We start from the raw sequence: 24,678 nt of genomic DNA, 5'->3' as shown, positions 1-24,678 counted from the left end.
TTCATAAGGGATGTGGTCTGCTGTTGATCCTGTCTTCTCATATTTTTGTCTGGCTTAGGTATCAGGCCAATGCTGCCCTCATTGAGTGTCAGGGAGTGCTCCCTCCTTTTCTACTTTTGGAACAGTTGGAGTAGGATTGATGTAATTCTTCTTTAACTATTTGGTATAACTTACCAGTGAAGCCATCTGGCCCTAGGCTTTTCTTTGTTGGGAGGTTTTTGGTTACTGATTCAATCTCTTTACTTTTTATAGGTTTATTGAGATTTTCTTTTTTTTCTTAAGTTAATTTTGGTAATTTGTGTGCCTGTCAGTAATTTGTCCATCTCATTTGGATCATCAAATTGATTGGTGTATAATAATTCATAGTATTTCCTTATAATTCTTTTAATTTCTCTAAAGTTGGTATAGTGCTCCCACCTTCATTTCTGATTTTAGTCATTTGCTTTTTTTCTCTAGTTTTTGTAGTCAGTTTAGCTAAAGACTTGTCAATATTGTTAATCTTTTCAAAGAACCAACTTTTACATTTTTTGTTTTTCTATTCTCTGTTTTCTGTATACCTGCTGTAACCTTTATTATTTCCTTTCTTTTGCTGGCTTTGGGTTTAGTTTGCTATTATTTTTCAAGTTCTTAAAGTGTTAGGTTATTAATTTGAATTCTTTCTTCTTTTTTAATGAGTGTTGTGTTTGCCCTGTCCCTTGAGTTTGGCTGTTTTTGTTTTCATTTTTGTTCATCTCAAAGTGTTTTTAAATTTCCCTTGTGATTTCTAATTTGACCCATTGGTTTAAGAGGGTGTGTTTAATTTTCACATATTTGTGGATTTTCCATTTGTTATTGATATTTAGCTTTATTGACTGTGGTCGAGAGGAGGAAAGGTAGCGGCAAAGATGAAGAGACAAAGGGTAGGGGTACAGACGGAGGAGACAGAGTGCAGGGGTGAAGGTGGAGTAGACACGTGCAGGTGATGGCTAACCTTGGCAAGGTAGGGACAGTCGCTAGTGTGCAGACAGCAACATCAGCAGCCTTCGGAATGTTAGGGAAAGCTGAAAGGAGGAGGAAGAGCTACAGGGGAGTGGACATCAAGGAAGTGGTTTGTGGTTTGAGAAAGGAGGAATTCTGGCGTGTCTGTGCTGACGGAAGGTCTAGTGGAGGTGAAGACAGGGGGCTGTGGGGGAGGAGGCAGGGCTGGTGGTGCGGTGTTTGTGGAGCACAAAGGTGTGGAGCTGCTGGTCCGGGTAGGTGTGCAGCCCTGAGTGTGGGGCCGGCGCAGGGCTGGCAGGTGTGGTCATTGTACAGGTTCTCTTCTGATGGCTTTTGCTTTCCCAGGGAACTGAGCAAAGGTTCACCTGCTGCTGGGAGGAGGGATGTGTGAGGCTGGTCGGAGGAGCAGGCATGGTCCTCAGATGAGTGAGCACAGGTCCCCATGCTCACCTGCTCAGGTGTGAAGTTGGAGAGCTGTATTTAACTAAGTTTGGGTTTTGGCAAATGAACACAAGACTGTGAGGGAGGAGCAAGGGGTTGTGGGTATTCACAGGGTCTGTAAGCTGTGTAAGTTCAGATGGTGACCAGTGCGGGACCAGGATGAAGGGCCGGGTGGTTGGACGGTTGGTGCCTGTGTGGCAGTGCTGAGTGGGCAGTCAGACGGTGCAGGGCATGTGGCCAGCACTGAGAGGGGCTGTGCGCTGAGGAAGGTGGTGAACATGGGCCAGGCGCTGAGAGCCAGGGCACTGGAAGGGTCACCCTGGACCTCAGAGTCACCAAGGAGCATGGCTGTGGTCACTCTGGTGAGGGTGACCGTGAGCCAGGAAAGAGGGAATGACCTGGAGGTCCCTGAATGACAGCTGCCAGGAGGAGTGAGTCAGGGACCTGGACTTACGTCTGGGGTTGTGGGAGGTGAAGAGAGAATGGTCTCCGTGGTGATAGGTGCCAAGGCAGAGCCTGGCCTGTCCGGAGTCCCAGGGACCAAGAGTGGGGCAGAGGGACCCAATCAGAGCCAGGAGGGGAGAAGTTACAAAGGGGCTGCGGACTTACTGGATTTTACCAAGGACACCAGAGAGCACAGGGGCAAGTTTTAGGAGGCTGGTTTAGAAAAGAAGATGGAGGGCCACATGGGGATGAGGGGCACACAGAGTCCTGACCGCCCAAGTGACAGCCTTCCCAGCGACAGGCTCTCACCTTCCCCTGTTCTCTGTCTCCTCTTATCACCACAGCCTTATCGTCTATTTGGTATTTGTTTTTTTAATCTACTTTCCCTGTTGAAATGCAGATCGGTGAGCCCAGCAGGGATTTGAAGGTGACCTTTCCCCCACAATAACCTGGTTGCCCTTCTCCCAAGAGAAGAGACCCCCAAATGGTGCGATGAAATATTAATAAGTAATTATCAAAATGTTAATAGTGAAATTAAAATATCAATCTAGAGCAGCGGTTCTCAACCTGTGGGTCGCCACCCCTTTGGGGGTCGAGCGACCCTTTCACAAGGGTCGCCTAAGATCATCGGAAAACACATATATAATTACATATTGTTTTTGTGACTAGTCACTATGCTTTAATTATGTTCAATTTGTAACAATGAAACTACATCCTGCATATCAGATATTTACATTACGATTCATAACCGTAGCACAATTACAGTTTTGAAGTAGCAACGAAAATAATTTTATGGTTGGGGGTCACCACAACATGAGGAACTGTATTAAAGGGTCACGGCATTAGGAAGGTTGAGAACCACTGATCTAGAGCCTTTCAAAGTTGCTAGAGTAACAGACAGTTTCTCTTTGCAAAATCCACAGGTTCTGGCAGGCCTCACACATGGAAAGTGATTTGGTTTGTACCCTTAGGGAACTGATCAGGCTTCTGCTTTGCATTGTCATACTCACCACTAGCGTGAAGGAGAGTTAGTGAAAGGAGTGAAGGAGCTGTGACAGGAAACCCATCTCGGTTTTTCCCAAGAGGCTCTCTGCCGTTGCTGATTCTGGCAAATTTTCCGTTTCCAGCCAGAAGAGTTGGAGGAGAGAATTTCCAGCGTCCTTCCCAACACTCTCACCCAGACTCCGGGGCTTACCCACCAAAGAAGTTCTTGGGCAGTGTCATGCGTGTGACCATCCCAGCACTGCATTGATGATGCATGGGATCTTGCTAGCACTGAATTTACCACACGCATGGTCATGAGTTTAACATGGGAACAGTCTGCTAGCACTAAACTTGACTTTTCTCGGGGGTGGGAGGAGGAAGGGCCACCAGGCAGGACCCGTGAGAGTTGATGAGGACATCAAATGGTGGGGACAGTTTGTGCAAGACCAAATCAGAGTATGGTTGTAAATCTGGACAGTTGAGGGCAGTCCTGCTGTGTTGAAGGGTACTTCGGAAATTTTGTGCTTTCTGTGAATTTCTGGATGAAATCAGGTGGAGGTAAAGATGAGGGTTTCTCGACGATCCCAGCTGTGACCAGGCACATAGGGCCAGAGCTGGCCGCCTGGCCAGGACACGTGGGGTTCTCTGAGGAGTCATCGAGTTGGTTCATCATAACCTCACGGGGCAGCAGGTCCTGACATGGCTCAGAAAAATGACAGGGCATTAGGGGGGTCATGTACAGTGTTATTTCTGGAAGTTTCTCAGGTAATGACATCACAGTTGTCAGAATTAGATGGGACGCCCTGTGCTAAAGGACTTTGGGAACTCCAAAGTGATTTTGTTCATCTTTGAGTCTCTTCTCTTTCACCCTCTTTGGCTGCAAATTCTGCCCAACAAGAATTAGGGGTTGGGAATGCAGACTGGTGCAGCCACTGTGGAAAACAGTATGAAGTTTCCTCAAAAATGGAACTTCCATTTGACCCAGTAATCCCACTTCTAGGAATATATCCCATGTTCATAGCAGCATAATTTACAATAGCTAAGATTTGGAAACAGCCTAAGTGCCTATCAGCAGATGAGTGGATTAAAAAACTGTGGTACGTCTACACAATGGAATACTATGCTGCTATAAAAAAGAAAGAACCCTTACCATTCGCAACAGCATGGATGGAAATGGAGAGCATTATGCTAAGGGAAATAAGCCAGTCAGAGAAAGATAAATATCACATGATCTCACTCATTTGTGGAATATAATGAGCAACATAAACTGATGAACAAAAATAGATCCAGAGACAGAGAAGCATCAAACAGACCATCAAACTTCAGGGGGAAGGCAGGGGAGGGTGGTGGTGGGGGTAAGAGATCAACCGAAGGATTTGTATGTATGCATAAAAGCATAACCAATGGACACGGACACTGGGGGGGGGGGGGGGGGGGGGTGAGGGCCTGTGCTGGGAGATGGAGGTGGCCGGGGAGAGGTCAATGCGGGGAAAAGGAGACATATGTAATACTATAAACAATAAAGAATATAAAACAAAACAAAACAAACCACATAAAAGAGTTTAAGTTCAAGCTTCCAAGTTAAAAAAAAAAAAGATTTAGGGGTGCCCTTATGGGACAGAGTGTGAGCTGTGTCCGTCCCCTCCAGCTGCTGGGTTGAGAGCCCTTGTGTTAATCACAGAAGCACCCTTGGCAGGAATAATGGTGACATACCACCCTTCTCTCCCAGCTGATTAAAACGAGCTGGTGTGACCTTGGGATTCAAGGCGAGTATGAAAGAAAAGCATGAACCACGGGGCTTCGTCTTTCATCTTCGAAGGGTGTGCACCGAGTGAGGACAAAGAGCATCCATCTGGGAGCGGCAAGAAGGTCAAAGGAAGAGGCTGGGAGGACAAGCCGCCAAATTAGAGGCAGGCTTTTTTTCCCCTTCAGAAAAGCAAAGGCCCCTGGCCTCCCTACTGGGAAATCTGAAAGTTGCTTCTGAATCTTTTATAACAACAATGTTTTGTTGTTATTTTTTGTATAACAACAATACAAATGTAGGGAAGTCCGGCTAGATCAGCGGTGCTCAACCTGTGGGTCACGACCCCTTTGGGGGTCGAACGACACTTTCACAGGGGTCGCCTAAGACCATCGGAAAACACATATATAATTACATGTTGTTTTTGTGATTAATCACTATGCTTTAATTATGTTCAATTTGTAACAATGAAATTGGGGGTCACCACAACATGAGGAACTGTATTAAAGGGTCGCGGCATTAGGAAGGTTGAGAACCACTGGGCTAGATATAATTCCTCAAAAGATTTTTACATAACTCTGTGCATCATAATGATTTCATTTGTATGCAGTAATTTCATAGGGGAAGAAGCCACATGGCTGTCCCCCTCCCCACTGAGATAAAGGAAGCAGTTTTGCCTTAGGCCATATTTCCTTAGTGTTGATGAACATCAAATGTTCCGTGGTAGGTAGTGGAGCTCTTGGCTGGCACGGCTTCTGGAGGAAATTTGGTGTATTTTTCCAGGGCCTCCATCATCCTCAGGGTAAGGCGGGTCCTCCTTTGTGCCCACATCCAGAGCTCTTGATTTACACCTGTTATAGTGTTATCACCCTGGGGCGTCCCATCCCATTCTGCTTCTCTCCAGCACTCAGAGCAGCTACTGACTCATTATTGCTTCCATTGACCCAGAGCAGCTGTGCAGAGGACCTGGTGTTAAAACTTCCTTGGCACCGTAGAAAGTCCAATAGGAAATCATTTTGTTGTTGTTGTACAGATCAAGGCTTATGCAGGCACAGCTGCCACAGGTGGCCCCAAGTTCTTCTTTAATAAATGCATCATAAAATGCCATCTATTGTGGGAAAGGCCAAGGACATCTGCTGGCTTTGTCACATCTGCACCCACAGCACCTAGAGCAGCTCAGGTGTCCGGAGGCATTTATTCAACCCACTGATAAGTCATAGCCCCGCACCTCCTTTCCAGATGGGGAAACTGAGGACCAAAAAGGTGACCAGTTCAGAGATCCCCCCAAAAGGACTCAGGAGACAGCTCTGATTTGCAATGTCGGGGGGCTGTTTTCATTTCGAAGCAACACAGAATGGGGCTGGAGTGGGGGTGTGAGGGAAGGGGCTGTGTTCAAGGCAAGCCCGGGAACCGGCCGGCCTCCTTTCACCTTGGACAGCAGCATGGACTGCACCACCTGTCTCGGCATCTGTCCCCTTGTTCACATCAAAACTGAACTCAAAGTTCTGGGGTGTCCGGGCAGGCAACGTTTCTTACCAACTCCCTATACTTAGTTGGATATATAAATAATGCAGACTCACAAGGATGGAGAGGGAGAGGGCCATATGGAATACAGTCACCGGTGAGCCTGACTGCATTATTAATGAGTAACTCAGCCACAGGGAGGGAACCAACCTAAGTCACGTGGGGAAACAGGTTTTGACCATATTCTCTAAGGCTAGAGACAAAAAGAACTGCGCACAAATATTGAACTCTAGATAGTAGCTTGTTTTTCACAAGGTTTGGGTTAGTAATTCCCAAACTACTTTAATGCACATTCTAGGGCCGAGGAAATATGTATATTGTGGCTCATGAGAGTCGAGTTCTCATTGCTGGAGAGAGGAGTTGTGATAAGGAAAGTCATGAACGTGGTTTTGAAAGGGTTGGAATTTGAGGAAAGGAGACAGGATTCTTTGTATGATTTTTGCTATTTGTTTTGGTAAACTTGAAATTATTTCACAAGCAAAAATTTAAAGAAATGGCCAGCAACTGTAAGAAAAGGTCACCAACCGCAGGTTGGTAAAGCGTAAAAGGTTAATACTATGAAGTGTTGTTTGGGATCTAAGGAGATGGGTGTTAGACTATCAGGGAGAGGGAGTCCAATTGGCCAAGCCCCTTTATGGGGCAACGCAGCCTTCTCGCTCAGAGTCTAAGAGCAGTGATCCTAAGTGGGTCCTATCTGAAAGTATGGGTTCTTGAATGTTCCAGGAATCTATCCTACTCATACATTAACACAGATTTTATATGGAGAACAAATTTAGGGTCTTTGTAGCAGAGTAAGTAATAGCAAGAAATTGTAAACCATTTAAATACCCATTGTAGGAGCTGGTTAAATAATCTCTGATTATTCGTGAGGATTGTGCAGAGGGGCGGGAACTGAAGATCCCCACCCACACAACAGCCTATTTATTGTGTGAAATAAAATCAACAAGAATGTGCCTTGTATGGGGTGAACTCTGGCCCAGGGTCTGTTCGAGGCTGTGAGTCACTGAGGACAGAGGTGGCAGGGAAGAAGTGAGAATTCTGCAAAAGGCACGGCTAACATCAGGCGGGACTTGGAACTGGTCTGCATTTGAAAACAGGTTTTTGTTAAGCACTGGACACCCACACCCTCCTCTCGTCTTCTGCTTCCAGCTGGTGGCAGCCATTGTGTTTATCAGCTTCGGCGTGGTGGCCGCCTTCTGCTGTGCCATCGTGGACGGCGTGTTTGCCGCTCGGCACATAGTGAGTTCCATCTTTTTAATTTTGCTCTCAATCGCTTTCCTGGGTGTGAAAGACCTACATACAGAAATAACTTCCCGGAGCTCAGAGACCTTCCCTGCTTCTCTCTCCGTTTCTGTTTGTCAATTGATGTCCTTCCTTCTGTCACTTTTCTTTATTGCCTGCAACACACACACACACACACACACACACACACACACACACACACACACACACACACGTGTGCGCACACACCATCCCATCAGTCAGAATCAAAGTCTTCAACTTCCCAAGTAACTTTCCTCAGGTCATTCTTTAACAAGATGAAATACATCCCGAAATCTGCTGACTCATGCCTTCCCAGGTTTTATAGTTTAAATCTGTTTATCTTAAAAGGTGATGACAGCCCTAGCTGGTTTGGCTCAGTGGATAGAGCGATGGCCTGCGGACTGAAGGGTCCTGGGTTTGATTCCGGTCAAGGGCACATGCCTGGGTTGCAAGCTTAATCCCCAGTAGGGGGCGAGCAGGAGGCAGCTGATCAATGATTCTCTCTCATCATTGATGTTTCTATCTCTCTCTCCCTCTTTCTTCCTCTCTGAAATCAAGTTTTTTAAAAAAAGGTTATGACAGAATTTTCCAGCTTGACACTGTAACCTGTGAAATCCTTATAGGTTTGCCTAATGGTGTGGAAGCCTGAGATGGAAGATTCTGTCAGTGGTTACAGTTATGTGCCACATAATGATGTTTCAGACAGTGACCGAGTGCATGTATGAGGTGGTCTCATAAGATTACAATGGAGCTGAAACATTCCTATTGCCTAGTGACTTCATAGCCGTCGTCATGTCATAGTGCAACGAAGTACTCACATGTTTGTGGTGATGCCAGTGTAAACAAGCCTACTGTGGTGCCAGTGGTAAGACTGAGACAGAGGAAAACACAGCAGAACCTCCCAGGTCCTGTGGGCTGGAGAGCCACCTGGAAGAGGTGAAGGCCTAACACCCCCAGCCAAGGCCAGAACTGCACCACAATTATCCTTCTAGGTCAGTGGTTCTCAACCTTCCTAATGCCACGACCCTTTAATACAGTTCCTCATGTTGTGGTGACCCCCAACCATAAAATTATTTTCGTTGCTACTTCATAACTGTAATTTTGCTACTGTTATGAATCATAATATAAATATCTGATATGCAGGATGTATTTTCATTGTTACAAATTGAACATAATTAAAGCATAGTGATTAATCACAAAACAATATGTAATTATATATGTGTTTTCTGATGGTCTTAGGTGACCCCTGTGAAGGGGTCCTTCGACTCCCAAAGGGGTCGCGACCCACAGGTTGAGAACCGCTGTTCTAGGTTATTCACTGTTTGTCGAATAAATATTTACATTTATAGCACTTTTTAGGAAATGGTGTATACTTTGTCCCAGACTTTCCCCCCCTTGTTTCTTATTTTTGGAAAGTTAATTGATCTAGGAGTCCCTGGCCCATATTTGTTGTCATGGTTTCAGCACACTGTTTGGTTGGAACAGAAAGCATATCCTTTGATCCGAACCTGATTTCCCATCCAGTGCTAAGTTACTGAGGTCAGCAGGTTGCTGTGGTGTTGGACTGTCATACCTGCATTATCTCAAGTGTCACTCAATCAGCAAATATTGAACAAGGGCCTCACTTGAGCTGGGAGTGCAAAGATGGACATGCCTTGGCCCTTTCCTCAAGGAGCAAGCGTCCTATTGCTCAAGCCATGCCAGCTGGGGGTTGACAATGCCAAGGTCTTCTATGGAGACAATCCATGTCTGCCCTCAGGGCGCTGGTGTGGGAGGAGTGCCCGGAGACAGATGTGCACTTGGGGGCAGTGTTAGCGCATGGACCTGGACATCTGCTTACAGGGGCATTTGAGTGATGCTACCTGACCTCGAGCCAACTGGTTTCCTCTCACCACGAGGCAGCCCATGTGAAGCCCGGGGGGCATGAGAACCCTCAGTACCAGGACCAACTCGGACCGCGTGTCTGCGGCTGCTCACAAACCCATCCCTCTCTCTCAATGGAGATGGAGAACAACTGGTCGATATAATTTCTTAAGACCATTTTCAAAATGAGATCATTTTAAGGTTTTTACCTTCCCCACCAAATTAAACGCTTGGGTCTGGAAGGTGGTTTTGGGAATCCTGGTTGTGAAGGAAAAACCAGCCTTGCCTTCCTGAGAAAGAGGGTCCCTCCTGACAGAGGGGCTCCCAGCAGCCGGAGGTGGGTCCCGCCCTGCTGCTGTGTCACCGGCTTTCCCCAGGCCTCCTCTCCCGCTCAGCGCACACCTGGAGAAATTCTCTTAAGAGCCAGCGGTTTCCCAGGTGGAAGGATCTCCTCCGTCCAGCATGGCAGGAGTGAGGACGGAGGCGTGTGCCCCTCAGCCCCACCTTGTTTCATGGAGGAATAGGATGTTTTGAAGCCCTTCATCATTGCAGGCGAGGTCTAAATACCGCTAGATAAAAATCCAGGCTCCCGTGTACCAAACTGGCCAGGCAGCTGGTGAAGTGGAACATGAGCCCTGGCAGATCTGTCAGGAATGAGCCCACCAGTCTGTTTCCACCCAGTCAGTGATTCGGTCAGGCCTGCTGAGCTGTGGACTCTTGGGGTTTGCAGGCCATTGCAGGAAAAACAGGAAACAGTGGAGTTTGTGGCCATCACTGGGCCTCCTGTGCCAGTTCAGGGAGGACCTGCCTTTCACAGAGCAACGTTGTGGTCGCCCCAGAGTGTGTTAGTGGCTACTTTGGGGCATCGTCAGTGGCTGATGGCACTCTGATCTCGGACTTCAGCCTTCAGAATTGTGAGGAATAAGTGTGTGCTGTTAGGCCATCCCACCTGTGTATTTGTTCTAGCAGCCCGAGCTGACTGAGACAGAGCTAATGGGAAGAGGCTCTCTGAGACCTGGGCAGTCAGCTCTTGAGCTGGACTGGACTTTTAGACCAGGAAGGCATGAGGGTGACTTTTGGTGACTCATGAACAAGGACCCTTTCAGCAAGGCATCACCGTCCAGTCCGGAGGGGCATTTCCCCGTGATTACAGGCACGAAGGAGAACGCCTGTCCACAGGTCATCCACCAGAACCCGAAGCTTGTCGCCTGCACATGATGCAGCCATGTGGACTGTGCAGGCACCGGCCTGACTCACTCGGACAGACACTGAGCTGGAGCTGCAGATGAAAGAGCCTGGCTGGGACGATACCAGGAAGTGAAGGGAGGAGTGGAATCAGGCAGGGGGCCCCTGGCAGAGGATCCTTCTGGGGTATAACCGACCTGGTACAGCAGCCGCACCAGGTTTCTCTCCACAGCCCTTTCCACCACCTTCTACGTTCCACACACATTTCCTGTGCCCTGGCGTCTGTCTTCCTGCAGGAAGATAGATTCTGTGAGGAGAGGGACTCGGTCCCATCCCCCCAATTGCCATAGCGTCCAGACCAGGCCTGGCTTGTGGTAGCCCAGGCCGTCAGTAGCTGCTGCCCAGGTGAACAAATGTGTGACTGTTCCTCTCTGCTGCCATTGTCATTGGTAGTTTTTTATACTCTTTTCTTAGGTCAGAAGTAGGACTACTTTGAGAATTACAACTGATGTAACACAGTATTAAACCTAAATATAGTTGTTGAGATTCTAACTCATTTTATAACTTACAGATTATATAGTTTTACTAGAGGCCCAGCGCGCACGAAATCGTGCGCAAGTAGCTCACTTCTGCTTGCCTCTGCTGGCCGCCCTGCCCATTGCCGCTCGAAGCTTGCTGCCCCGCCTTCTGCCGCTCATAGTTCTCTTCTGCTTGTAGCTCTCCACCACTAGTAGCTCACTGCTGTGCTGGCAGCCATCAGCCTGGCTTGTGGCTGAGCAGTGCTCCCCCTGTGGGAGCGCACTGACCACCAGGGGGCAGCTCCTGCATTGAGCGTTTGCCCTCTGGTGGTCAGTGTGTGTCATAGTGACCAGTCATTCCCAGTCCTTCTGCTCTTAGGGTCAATTTGCATATTACCCTTTTATTATATAGGATGGCATTTTATAGCTGTTCTCTACCAGAGAGTCTAAACACTTTGTAATTGTCAGGTGTTTTTTTTTTTCTTTTCTTTCTTTTTTTTTTTTCTGTCTTCTTCACTAATCCCCTAAGGGCAGGAACTACACCCTTATAATTTGGCTCCGTGTCTGCTCCATGGATGTTGGGGAGACTCATGGATGAATACTTACGTAGGACTACAGGTGGATGTATGCTTGGGTGGTTGGTGGGTGGGTGGATGAGGATGATTGAATGGATTGATAAAGAATAGATAGATGGAGGGATGGAGGATAGATGGATGGATGCATAGAAAATTGAATGATTAAATGATTAGGTGGATGGTTGGGTGGGTGGGTGGCTGATTGGCTGGATGAGTAAATTAGTCTGAAATTCATCTTGCTCCCTTCCTAGTGGAAAAATATGTTTTGCTTTCCAAGAAAGAGACAGGAGCCAAGGGGTCAACTTGTTGAGAGTTGTAGGAGGGCACCTCAAAAAGTCTTGCAACCCCTCCCGTCAGCTGCCCTGTGCTGACTGATGAGACATGTGTCAGCCGAGCCTGCAGGGACAGGGTGCCTGCTCCCCTGGGGCCTTCTACTCACCTGCCTCTGGGATGCAGGAGCCGGCTGCTCTGGAACGAGGTGTGGAATTTCCTGCTAGGTGTTCTGCATGGGCAAGCTGTTAGTCGGCATTGGTGTCTCTCCTGTAGAGAGGCCTGGAAATGGCAGACAGGTCTGAAACTGCCTCCGGCCACTCCTGGTTTAGAGAGGAAACTCTGAATCCCGTTGTGTGTTTGTCTCTAGGAGACAAGACCCCTCACCACGGGAAGATGCCAGTTTTACTCCAGTGGGGTGGGATACTTGCCCGACGTCTACCAGACGGAGGTAAGCAGGAGCACTGGCTGATGTGCCTGGCTTCACTCTGCTCATCCGCGGATCCCACCGTGCCTGCGTCCCTAGTTAAAATCCGAATGTCTGGGTTCTTACAGTTCTCCCTGTCACGTCTGCCCTCTGTGCCAGGGTGAGACTTTGTTTTGAGCTAGCTTTGACATCTTAATGTATTGTATTTATTCTGGAATCACAGCTGCCGACTTGTTGTCTTTGACACACAACAGTCCTACAATTCACTAGTCCAGTTCGCTGTGGCCTATCTGATGAGCCTTTGATTGACTTAATAGCTGCAATAAAAAGCTAGTGCACTACATTTGCGTTGGCCAAGAAACTCCTCCACGATCCCCGGGCCAAGGACATCTGCAGGGTGATTTCATTTCTATTTCTAGCTGCATGAAATGCCAGGAGTAGCAAAGTGCCCCACGGCATGCTGTCCTCTCTCAGACCCAGGAGCACTCAGCTCCCTTCATCTGGCTGTGTCACTCCAGCTCTGCGCAGATTTGCTGGTTTAACTCAACACGGGCTCTCAAACTGCATACAAATGTCAAAGAAGAGTCAGAGTAGCCAGGAGAAGCAGGAGAAGCAGGAGAAGCAGGAGAACACCAGAGGCAAACAGCATGGTTAACGTCCTGCAGGGCGGTTGAGGTGCTCCGAGAACCATGGGAGGAGAAGGTGCATTCTGGATGCTGTAGCATGAGGCCCTGAGTGGCCAGTGGCCAGGTCCCTGCTGCTGGCCTGAGGCTCCCTGTTGCCCTCTCCAAGCAGGTGGCACAGTTCTCCTCCAAAGGCTGGTCCTGGCATGTGTGGCCTTTCTCCTGGCCGGAGGGAGCCTTGGGGACCTGTCCTGTTCAGAGTGGTCATGGGCTCCCCAGGCCCTCCATGTGTGCCCCTGCCCTCCAAAGGCCCTGGCGCTGCTCTTCCCTTCCTTCTACTCAGGTGTTCAGTCCAGTTCAAGGTCAACTGTTACCCTCTGCTCCTGGGATCATGGAGGAGCATGGCCCCCTCCTGACCAGATGTGTCAGACTTTTTGATGACCAGCCCATATGTGGGGCTGCCACAGCTCCACCCCTCCACCAGGGCTTCTCGAACCCCCTGCCCATAAGACTCGGCCCAGGGTCTCATCCTAGGGGGGAGGTTTAGTGGACCTGGGGATTTAAAAGCTTCCCGAGGCCCAGATGGTGTTGCTCAGTGGTTGAACATCAACCAGTGAGCCAGGAGGTTATGGTTCCATTCCCGGTCGGGGCACATGCCCGTTTTATGGGCTTGATCCCCAGTGGGGGCGTGCAGGAGGCAGCCGATCAATGATTCTCTCTCATCATTGATGTTTCTATCACTCTCTCCCTCTCCCTTCTTCTCTGAAATCAATAAAAATATATATATATATATATATATATATAAAATAAAAGCTCCCTGAAGATAATGGGAAAGAAGCTGCCCTACATAGTTCAAACAAGGGGCCAGCAACGTTCTCCATAAAAGGTCAGTAGTATTTTAGGATTTAAAAGTCAGCTACTCTGTCACAGCTACTCAGCTCTGTCTCTCCGCTGCCCTGTGGGAGCAGCCACGGCGATGCAGCCACGATCTAGTGCGGTGGTTCTTGACCTTCTGTCCTTTTAAATACAATTTCTCATGTTGTGACCCGACCATAAAATTATTTTCGTTGCTACTTCATAATTGTAATGTTGCTACTGTTATGAATCGTCATGTAAATATCTGATATGCAGGATTGTCTTAGGCGACCCCTGTGAAAGGGTTGTTCGACTGCCAAAGGGGTCTCAACCCACAGGTTGAGAACCGCTGATCTAGTGGGTGGACTGGGCTTGGCTCCAGGCCCCTAGAGGCTGACCCTGGTCTAAGCCACTGTCCCCTGTTATTGCTCTCCACACTTCCTAGGAGGGCACACCTCCCAAGAGGGGGCACCTAAGGTTAGGGTCAGGCCTTTTGACCTCCAACTCCCCATGCCGGGGCTCTGACCTTCCCACGAGCTGTTTGCTGGGCTCAGAGCCGCACCTTGCCCTTGCCCCCTCGTTCCCCGTGCCCTGTGCCTGCTCGGGACTGTTGTCTTTCCAGTCCTCCAGTGTGACCTGTCACGCCTCCCGGCCCCAGTCTCCTTCCGGGTCTGAGTCACGCTGGTGCTACTTCCATGGTTCCCTGGCCGGTGTCTGGTCTCCTCCCCATTGGGACTGTTTCCCAAGCCATTTCCAGAGTAATCTTTCTGCAACGCTTCTCAAGAGCTCTGGAGTGCCCCATTGCCAGCTTGGGTGGTTTCCAGAAGTTAACCACAGAACTCGGAAAGGAAGGCCATGTGCCCAAAGGGTTGCTTGAGCTTGCCGACCCACTGGGGCCCCGGAGAGGCTCTGAGGACCTCTAGGGCATGGTGTGCCCAGGTCTCTGCCCCTCAGAGCCACGTCAGCTCCTGCAGAAAGAGCTGGGAGAGTGCTCGAACCTCCTTCCGTCACTTGGTGTACGATCCTCCTCCCTTCGAAGCTCTTTCCCCCCAAGTCACTGTCTTCTTTCTGAAGTCAGTGGTCTCTGCCCTGCTTACCTCCGAACTATGGGTGGCATGTCTCAGGCCCCCACATCGAATAGCACTGGGGGAGGGAGGAAGGCATGTGTTTTTCCCTAATCTTGCTTTTTTTTTTTTTTTTAAATCAAATGTTCTCCAAACATTTGTAACCTGAGGGGAGGCCCCTGTGTGGGTTAGGCAGCTGGTGGCTTGGTCAGGTCAGGCTGCTGGGAGTTGTTCTCTGTGTTGTTAGGAAGGGTCCTCCCTGGAGGGGTCTCACCTGGAGGAGGTTCACCCTACCTGGAGGTTCCCCCACCTGCAGGAACCCCTGCCTGGAGGGATCTTTACCTGCAGGAATCTGCCTGGAGGCATGGTGCTCAGAACCCTCTTCCTTTCCTTGTCTATCAATCCTTGTCCGCCTGGACACCCTGTGTGACTGAGCCTGGTCCTCTAACTCCTCCTGCAGGGCAGAGTCTTGTCACGCCCCAACCCCGAAGCACCTGGAATAGGGCGATGAAGGGGGAGGCCAAGAAATGTGGGCTCAGGAGGGAGAACTGCCTGATTGACCAGGGTGCAGCCCTGCTCACCCTGGGGAGAGAATGAGCAGGCACACAGGGGACAGGTCCTTGAGACCCGGCAAGGCCTTTCTGCTTGCAGGTCACCTGTCACTCCCTCAATGGCAAGTGCCAGCTGAAGGTGAAGAGCAACACCTGCTATTGCTGTGACCTCTACAATTGCCAAAGGTGAGTCCAGCAGGGAGTGGGGTGGGGGGAGGGTGCCTCATGGGAGGAGGGGAGGCAGCCCCTCTTCTCATGCTTCCCTCCTCCCCCTTCTCTGCTCTTCCCTGTCCTTGGACACTGCACCTACACCATCACCTGTAGTCTTTATGTGAGGGAAGGGAGTTAGCTCCATTTCACAGATGAGAAAACTGAGGCTCAGTGATGTGGTGAGGTGTGGGGAGGGGAAGTGTTCTATAAGCCCATGATCATGTCTCTGTAGTGAGCCTGTGCCTCTGGCCTGTGGAATTCACCAGCCTTTCTTAGTCTCCCCCCCGCTCCCCCAGCTGGGACAAATGGCTAAACCGGGTTGGAGCTGGGTATTCCCCTTGATAACACTCCAGCAGGTTAGGCCCTGGGTACCAGTGTCCCCGAGACCAGGCCTTGTTGAGGCGAAAGCAGCTCTGGCTGTTTCAGAGCTATCCCTTTCCCTCCCCCTGCTGGAAGTCCGAGAGCATTTTTCTGGGTGTTTAGTGTGGGACCAGATTGAGCTCCTGAAGGTGAATCTCACAGCATGTGGAGCCTCCATGACTGGGTCCCTGCAGGTTTTAACACTCAGACTTATTCACAGCAGCTCACCATTACAGGTCTGTTTTCTACCCCGGCCCCTGGGGCCCAGGCGTTTCCGCTCCTGAGTGTGTCCACAGAGCTGGGCTCCTGTCTCCACCTGTCTGCATCTCCAATCTGGGAGCAGCCGTGTGTCCTGCATCCTCCCCTCTTAGGACCCAATACGACTTGTTGATTTTCCCGGCTATTCGGCTTTTTACTTGTTGTTGGGACCCAGTGAGAATTCCAAGCTGGAACTGAAATCCTCCCCCGATTGTCTTCTACATTTGTATTAATAGCTTGAACACTTACCTTAAAGCCAGTGGGAATTTTAATGCTTGCTCCTGGGGTAGTCCCCCCTGAATTGTTGGAAATCCCAGGGGTTTAAACTGCACCCCCTTCCCCGAGAAAAGGGTCCACGATATTTCCAAGATGAAATGGAGGAGCAGCATGTGTGTGGGTCACGGTGACTGCCCCCAGCAGCCTCCTGTGGCCAGGATGCAGGCTCCTCTCAGCCATGCTGTGGGGGTCAGGATGAAACCTCCACCAGCGCGGCTGCTTGCTGAAGGATGACTCAGTGGGGGCCCCATTGGTGGGGCGCTGGGGTCTGCATTCTCCCTGTGCAGGGCCTGTGTTTGGGGAATGGGCAAGGTGATGGTGCCATCCTCTCTGCTCAGAGCCCAGGGCTCCTTCCCTGGGTGGGGACAGCCTTGCTGCCTTGGCCTCAGGGTGCCATTGGGCTGGTGCCTCTCTCTGGCATGACCAATGGGGCCCTGCATCCTCCCAGCCCGGCTGTCACCTGGCAGGTCCTCACCTCGCAGGCACAGGTGACACTGTTGTCTCCTCCCCGTGTGCAGCACCGAGTACTCTCCCACCTACTACGAGTTCGTGGGCGTGAGCGGCTGTCAGGATGTGCTCCACCTTTACCGGCTGCTCTGGGCCTCGACAGTGCTCAATGTCCTGGGCCTGTTCCTGGGCATCGTCACAGCCGCGGTCCTGGGGGCCTTCAAGGACATGGTGAGTAGTGCCGCCCGGGCTGGGCAGCGACAGCACTCGGGACAGACCCGGGCTTCGGGGTCCACGTTCTCTCAGGCACACAAGGCAGGCCTCGTGATCCCCCCTCAAAAATGGGGAAACTGAGGCTCATGAACACCACCCGCCATACATTTTAATGACAGCCAGCCTTTGCCGGTCGTTTCTGGAAGCAGAGTCTGTCCCAGCACTCGCCTCCACCCTCTGAGGAAGAACCTGAGCCTGACGCTTAGATGTGTCTGTCTCCACCACCTCTCACCCGACTGCGTGTGCAATCACCAGAGCCTCCGATTTGGTAGATCTGGAGGGGTGGGTGGTCCTGGGGTCTGCACTCTCCCAAACTCATAGGTGATTCTGATGCAAGAACTAGGGAGAGCGGGTGCTTAGCGTGTGCCGGAGCACCAGGAAGGGGCCGTGACTGCAGGGCCTCACTGTGAAGGTTGTTCTAGCTGAGCCTCCCCTCAGCATGGTTCCCTTTCCACAGGCAAATAGCCCTGCCTGGGGCTGGGCTGCAGGACCCCCCTTCTCCAGCCCTCTCCCCCTGGCACCTCTTTGTTCCAAACTAGAAATTCTCACTACCGTACCACCTCCTGCAACAACCCTCCCTTCATCCTAGAAGTGCCTCAGGTGAAGGTCCGCCCCTCAGAGTCCCCAGTTGCAAACCCCGCAGCAGGCACATAACATCTCAGAGAGAGGAGCCACCCACCATGACCCAGTGTTAACTCTAAGGCCAGTGTGAATGCGCCTGCAGGCAAGTCACCTGTCCAGCAGCTAAAGCTCTTCCTGAGTCTCTTGCTACCCAGCTATTCTGGAGACTTTGGTCATTGACCATTTTTAGTAACTGAGCCTGGAGCCCTCCCGAGATCTGTGATTTTCTAAAAGGTTTTGTTTCTCTAGATAAAATCTGAGCTAACACGGGACATCCTGGTGTCCCCTAGGACCCAAACCCTCCTCCTGGCTGCCACCCTGGAGGGGCAGATGGCCTCTCCAAGCTCTGGCCATGGTCATAAGATTCTTTACACTCATGAAAAAGACAAGCACCCTCCAGGGATGAAAGTCGCTGGTCACCATGCCTTCAGCAAAGTCTCCAGTGGGTGCCACAGCTCTCCCAGGGTGCCTGGGGTCTGCGGAGGGTCTCACAGGGCGCCCTCTGAGAAAACCCTCAGTATAGCTCTATTGGGAATGTACCGATGCTCCACTCTTTCCCATCAGACCTCAGCATTGTGTCTAAACTCTGCTCTGGACAATTTTCTTTCTCCAACTCAAAGCTCTGGGGTGCTGTGAGAAGCAAAAAGCGTGATTCCTTAACATTCTACATCCACTGAGTAATACTCTTGTAAGTTTAATGGATCTTACAATTTAAAATTATTTTAAGGCACGAAGGCCCTTCATGAACCAGCCCAAAGCTGTGTGTGCCCTCAGGTACGAGGGCTTCATATGCAGGTCACACATGCGCGTCACACTGGTGCAGAGTAAGTCCCTTTGCCCAGCAGGCGGGGCAGGGGGAGTCTGGGGTCTGCAGCGGGGCTCCTGAGGCGGTGCCTGGGCAGTGACAACACTTGCAGACAGTCATTTAAACCCTGTCTGGTGGGGAAGGGTCTGCACTGAGCCTCAGGTGTATGTACTGAGAAATGAGGTGGACAGTCCTGTTGGCCCAGCTGGGGCTCCTTCAGGTCACCCACACAGAAAGGTAGACAGGAAGCCAGGGCAAGACCAGGCAGATGCAGGCAGCCAGGGCCAAAGCTGGGCCGGGCCTCCCAGTGCCTCCTGCAGACAGAGTGAAGCTGCCCATGCCAAATGTTTAGCTCCCTCATGGGAGAACCCCCGGCCCTGCCCTGTCCTTCCTAAACCCCAAATGGCAAAAATTGCTGAGCAAGGCCAGGAGGGTTCCTTTTCAGCCCATGAGATCATCTGTGAACCTTGACCTTCAACCTCCATCACCCCTGCTCAGCCCAAGCTCCCAGGGCTCTGGCTGTAGCTGTTTCCTCTGGCCAGGATGCTCCCCTCGCCCCCTGCCCTCTGTGGGGCCCAGCTCCTGCTGTGCCAGCCCAGAAACCCCTGGGCTGTGTCCCCGGGGCTGCCCAGTAGGACCACGTCTGAGCATGGAAGCCAGTCCACCCGCTATGGCAGAAGCTGCATGGGAGGTGGTGTAACACTGCGTCACCTGCAGGGGAGGGGCCAGGGGTTTTCGTGCTTTATCAAAACAGCACCAAAGAGGGCCAGGGCCTAACTTGGAATCTTAGTGGGTCTCTGGGACAATTTAAAAAAATAAAAAGCAAAAATAAGCCCGCTTTTCAGGTGTTTTGATCTGAGGACTCGTGGCATCTCCCCCTGGCAGATCTGATAGGACCTCACCTTCCTGGATGACTTGAACATGGGGCTCCCTGGAGAGACTGCTCGAGGCTGAAGGTGCCAGGCTTTGGGGGGCTGGCTGATGCATCTCCATTCTCTGTGGCAGGTCCCTCTGTCCCAGCTGGCCTACAGACCCTCTGCTCCACCTCAGATCCTCTACAACCCTGCCCAGCAGATCCTGGCCTACTCCGGCTTCTGCCCGGCACCGGCGACCCTCCCCACCTGCTCGTCCTACCCTCTGCCTCTCCAGGTAGGCTGAGCATCACCTGCCTGAAGCCGCGGTGCTCACATCACGGGCAGCAGTCATGCGGGACAGCGCTGGTCAGACGGGGCGTGGAGGGCGGCTTGGGTTGAAGGAAGACCCAGGGCTTCCCCTCTCCTCATGCAGGTGATGTGGTGGCGGAGCAGCATGGACTGGGAAAGGGGTGGGGATTATCCGAGGGGTGATGTGGCGGTCACTCCACACACAGCCTCTCACAGGGACGTTTGTTTCACAGCCAGACTTGGCAGTTTGGGCATCCTTTGCTCCACATGGTCATGGTGACCAATTGTTGGTGTCCTTCAGGACTCTAAGCTTTTCTTTCTTTCTTTTTTTAAAAATATGTTTTTATTGGTTTTAGACAGAGAGAAAGAGAGAAACATAGATCAGCTGCCTCTTGTACGCCTTTTACTGGGAATCGAGCCTGCAACCTGGGCATCTGCCCTGACTGGGAATGGAACTGGTGACCTTTTGGTGGAATGGGACAACACCCAACTGAGCCACACTGGCCAGGGCTAACCTTTCTCAATCGACAAAAGGCCACTGCGATTTCCGGGCCAGAGCGGCTGGGGACATACCACCACATGCCTGAGCCCCGTCAGCAGAGCACAGTTATTTAGATGGAGCCATGTGAATTTGCCAATGTCCAACCACACTGCCCACAGCAACGGTGATGTCATAGATTCACCCTAAAATACTGCTCTTGGCCTTGGAGTTGTTGTGGGGCACTTGGTGGGTGAGACCTTGTTTGTAGAGCGGCATTTGCTTTGTCCTTCTCTTTCCATTTGTGGTTTCGGCTTTTCCTTCTTTATAAGCTAGGAAGCTTCTGGTTGAAATAGACCCTAATAATCTGTTGCCTTATGTACTCCAGACCTCAACCGTGGCACTACTGACGTTGGGGCCAGAGAGCTCTGAGGGGTGACGCTGCCCTGTGCATGATAGGATGTTGAGCAGCATCCCTGGCCTCCACCCACCAGCTGTCAGTACACCCCCATTGTGACAACCAAAAATGTATCCAGAAGTTGCCCAGTGTTCTCAGGGGGTCGAAGATGAGAACCACTGGTCCATACAACTTACCTAGGCTTCCATTTTGGGGTGGGGCAACCAGATGGGCTTTTTATTCTTTTGCCTGTACTACTAACAACGCCAGCAGCAAGTCCTAGGAAGTTTACAATATTAACATGCACGCGGAGTTGTGTTTCTGTGCTTGGGCGGGAGGGGTGCTGTGGGGGGCTCAGACCTGATCCTTTGCAATGAAGTCATCCATCTTCATCTATCAACTGCCGGATGCATGAGTGGTCCTTGGGGGTGGGCAGCAGCCAGGGCTCTTGGTAAGCCTGGAGCCTGACTTCGGGGTGCTGGGTGGTGTCCTGCTCTTGCTGTGTTCCCTCAGGAGATGTGCTCCTTGCAGGAGTGTGGGATGTGGCGGATGGTCTTCCATCCCTAAATCCCGGTGCTGGTGAGTGGGTCTGCTCGATTCCAGTGTCATATTCCCTTCTTCGGGGCCCTCTGGCTTTTCACAAGCAGCAGATGCCCCCTCTTCACCCTCCTGGGGGAGGCCTGGGCTCTCATCCCATTGGCCTAATCAGCTATTATCGCCAGCACATGTAGGAGTATAATTACATATAGGTCAATAATTGGATTTTGAGGAGAGGACAAATCAGTGAGGTTCCTGTGTTTCCATAGCAGAAAAACAACAGAACTGAAGCTCCTGTTTCTGCTGACAGCCGAGAGGGAGGGGACCCTGGGCGTCCTCAGCAGCAAAATGCTCCCGCACAGCAGCAGGGGCGAGACAGCTGCCGGCAGCTGATTTGAGCAGTTGGACAAAAAATTTTTTTTGAAGAGAACCCACCTTCCTTGCTCCTAGGAGTTGATTGGTCAGGAAAGTCAGGGAAGGGGTTGGTGTTGATGAGTTTTGTGAACAAGGACACAAGGAGAGATTTCGCTCACACCCTGTGATTATGGGATTTCTTGTCCACTCCCCTGATCCAGCCCTGTCTGTCAGTGTAGCTTACTCTATAGTTACTGGTGGTTTACTCCACAGTTCATGGTGGTTTATTCTGTGATTCATGGTGTTTTAGTCTGTGGTTTGTGTTGGTTTACTCTGTGGTTCATGGTGGTTTACTCTGTGGTTCGTGGTGGTTTACTCTGTGGCTTGTGGTGTTTTACTCCGTGGTTCATGGCGGTTTACTCTGTGTTCATGGTGTTTTATTCTGTGGTTCATGGTGGTTCATTCCATGGTTTATGGTGTTTTACTCCGTGGTTTGTGGTGGTTTACTCTGTGGTTTGTGGTGGTTTACTCTGTGGTTTGTGGTGGTTTACTCTGTGGTTTGTGGTGGTTCATTCCATGGTTTATGGTGTTTTACTCCGTGGTTTGTGGTGATTAATTAAGTCTGTGGTTTGTGGTGGTTTACTCCTTGGTTTGTGGTGTTTTAGTCTGTGGTTTGTGGTGGTTTACTCTGTGGTTCGTGGTGTTTTACTCTGTGGTTCATGGTGGTTAAGTCTGTGGTTCGTGGTAGTTTACTCTGTGGTTCAGGGTGTTTACTCCATGGTTCCTGGCAAGTTACTCTGCGATTTGTGGTGGTTTACTTCGTGGTTCCTTCTGGTTTACTCCCTGGTGCCTGGTGATTTGCTCTATGGTCTGGGTGGTTTATGCTGTGGTTCTCCCAGGTGCTCATTTCCAGTGAAGAGCTGGACACATACATGGTGGGATCTGGGAGCTCCCAGCAGACCCCAGAGAATGTTCTCTAGAGGTTTTCTTTGTCCCTGTGGTCAGAGTGAGTTTGAGAGAAATAAAGAAACAAAGGTGGGCAGGGGCCCTGGGCTGTCAGATCCTGAAAACTCAGGCTGTTGACCTTGAGCAAGGTGACATTCTTGGCTTCAGGGACAGCTTGTGAGGAAATCCTCCTTTCAGATCCTGAGGTCTGGGGCTCCTGGACCTCCTTCGTGGAGAAGTCTCCAGGGAAGGGCAAGGCAGACAGGTCGGCCTCTCGGGGGCCCCGGGGCACTTGGCGGGCAGAGAGCAAAGGAATTACAGCACCGCCAGGAGACCAGGGCCCTACACTCATCCTGTGGCATTTCACAGCAGGGCCTGTGTGCTTTATTTGTTTAAAGATCGGTTTTAAGTAGGCATTTTCAACTCTTAGAACTTGAAAAAGAAAAAAGTGTAACAGGTTTGTTGGCAGATGGAGAAAAACTGAAAAAACTTTTTTCTTCTCAATCACTTTTACTTGAGTCTACGTCAGGGTTCTCCAGAGAACCAATAGGATGGATGGATGCACATATATGTAGACATAGATGTAGATTAGACATTGAGACAGAGAAATAGAGAGACAGGGACAGAGCAAGGTGTCCTGGGCAGGGCAGGATAGCAGGCAGGAGAGCCAGGAAAGAATGGATGTTGCAGTTTCGAGCCCAAGGTCAGTCTCCTGGGAGAATTCCCTCTTCCCCAGAAACCTCAGTCTTGTTCTCTTAAGGCCTTCAACTGATTGGATGAGGCTCACCGACATCATGGAGAGTGACCTGCTTTACTCAGTCTACTGATTTCAATGTCAACCTCAAAATGCCGTCACAGCCACTTCCAGACAGGTGTTCGACCAAACATCTGGGCACTGAGGCCTGGCCAAGTTGTCACATAAAATTAATCATCACACTCGGTGACAAATGCTGAGCTCTTGGGTTTTTCCGTAAAGTGTGACATGTTGGGTGAACCCAGGGGTCCCCAAAAGAGCTGGGCAGCCTTCTCCTTGGACATGTTTGCCCTTGAAAAATGAGACTCCCGCACAGCAGGCGTGAGGGCTGGGAAGTCTGAGGAATTCCACAGCTGGGTGTTTCCACAGGCGATGGCAGGAGCGGACTTTGTGGAAAGGAGGCCCCCGCTGGGCAGGGCCGGGCCTCCCCCTGGCCTCCCTGAGAACTCACTCTGGTCAGAGAGTGTTCCCACCCCAAGGGCCTCGGTTAGGCGGGCAACCCTGGGTCTGGGGGAGCCCGAGCCCCAGGTGGGCTCTTTGAGGGGTGCTCCACGCGAACTGCGTGTGGCTGGCCCTCTCCACGGACTGAGGGAGCCTTTTCTGTTCCATTGCAGCCGTCCAGCAGCTTCCCAGCCTCGTCCTCCACTGACCTCTCTCTGTCTGAGGACACGCAGCCTCCGTCCCAGTCCAGCTCCAGCTTCGGGCTCCCGCCCAACGCCCCGCCTCTCTATGCTCCAGCCCCTTTCCTCCCTGGGGAGAAGCCTCCCCCCTACGCACCATGACAGGGGGGAGATTGAAAAAGAACTTCTTTTTGGTTTGTTTTTTTTAAAAAGCAGCCTCCACCATGCCTGCTTCTGTGGCCAACCTCCTAGAGACATCAGGAGAACGTTTCCGAAGTTTCTGTCCTCCTTCCCTCCCCGGGTCAAGGAGAGGCCAGGACCAGTGGTGAGGACAGAGCCCCAGGTGACCCAGGCCCGGGTGGCACCTCTGCTTGGTCGCCTCGCCCAGCGTGTAAACCAGATGCCAAATAGCACTAAAAGTTCTACCTGGAGCCTCCGTGCTCTGGTATCTGTCACCGCTTACATAAAGCTGAGTCCCATTTCCCTACATATTTCCATCTCCTCTTAACTAGGTAGTTATTACTACTATTATTTTACAAAGAGTACATGATCCTGGGGCATCCATGTGTGAGGATCATTTCAAAGTAAACATGTTGAGTGTTTATTTATTTACGTGGTTCCCCCAGAGGGGGCACGGTCTCCACTCCAGGACTGCGTTCTCCTGCATTTATTTGCTCAAACGACAAGATTCTCTGGCTCAAATATAAAGCGCTGTTTCCAGGGCCTGAGGTGACTCTGGTCTCTGTGTGTGCCTCTGTCTTTTACAAATTTGCCATCACACCTGGAGGGTTTTGCTACCTGAGGCTGCGTGCTTCTTACTTAACTTCTGGGCTTCCAACTACCATCCTTCATGGGGTGCTCTGGAGGCGCCTGG

General features: G+C 50.9%; 1 protein-coding gene across 2 annotated transcripts in view; it reads left to right on the top strand.

Annotated features, from left to right (window-relative positions):
* Positions 1–23,966, top strand: part of TMEM255B (transmembrane protein 255B) — a 41,438-nt gene extending 17,472 nt beyond the window's left edge. Inside the window, exons 4-9 of one of the 2 annotated variants that reach the window (XM_036315899.1) lie at positions 7,262–7,351; positions 12,157–12,237; positions 15,407–15,492; positions 16,929–17,088; positions 19,562–19,705; positions 23,799–23,966. In XM_036315899.1, coding sequence (XP_036171792.1) covers positions 7,262–7,351; positions 12,157–12,237; positions 15,407–15,492; positions 16,929–17,088; positions 19,562–19,705; positions 23,799–23,966 — 729 coding nt within the window. The remainder of the gene's footprint in view (positions 1–7,261; positions 7,352–12,156; positions 12,238–15,406; positions 15,493–16,928; positions 17,089–19,561; positions 19,706–23,798) is intronic. The other variant, XM_036315900.1, reaches the window with a different exon arrangement.
* The last annotated feature ends 712 nt before the right edge of the window (positions 23,967–24,678 follow it).

Source organism: Myotis myotis, unplaced genomic scaffold, assembly GCF_014108235.1.
Source record: "Myotis myotis isolate mMyoMyo1 unplaced genomic scaffold, mMyoMyo1.p scaffold_m19_p_63, whole genome shotgun sequence".
Classification (NCBI taxonomy): Eukaryota; Metazoa; Chordata; class Mammalia; order Chiroptera; family Vespertilionidae; genus Myotis; species Myotis myotis.
Note: the sequence above shows the minus strand (reverse complement) of the source record. Positions and strands in the feature narration are given on the sequence as shown.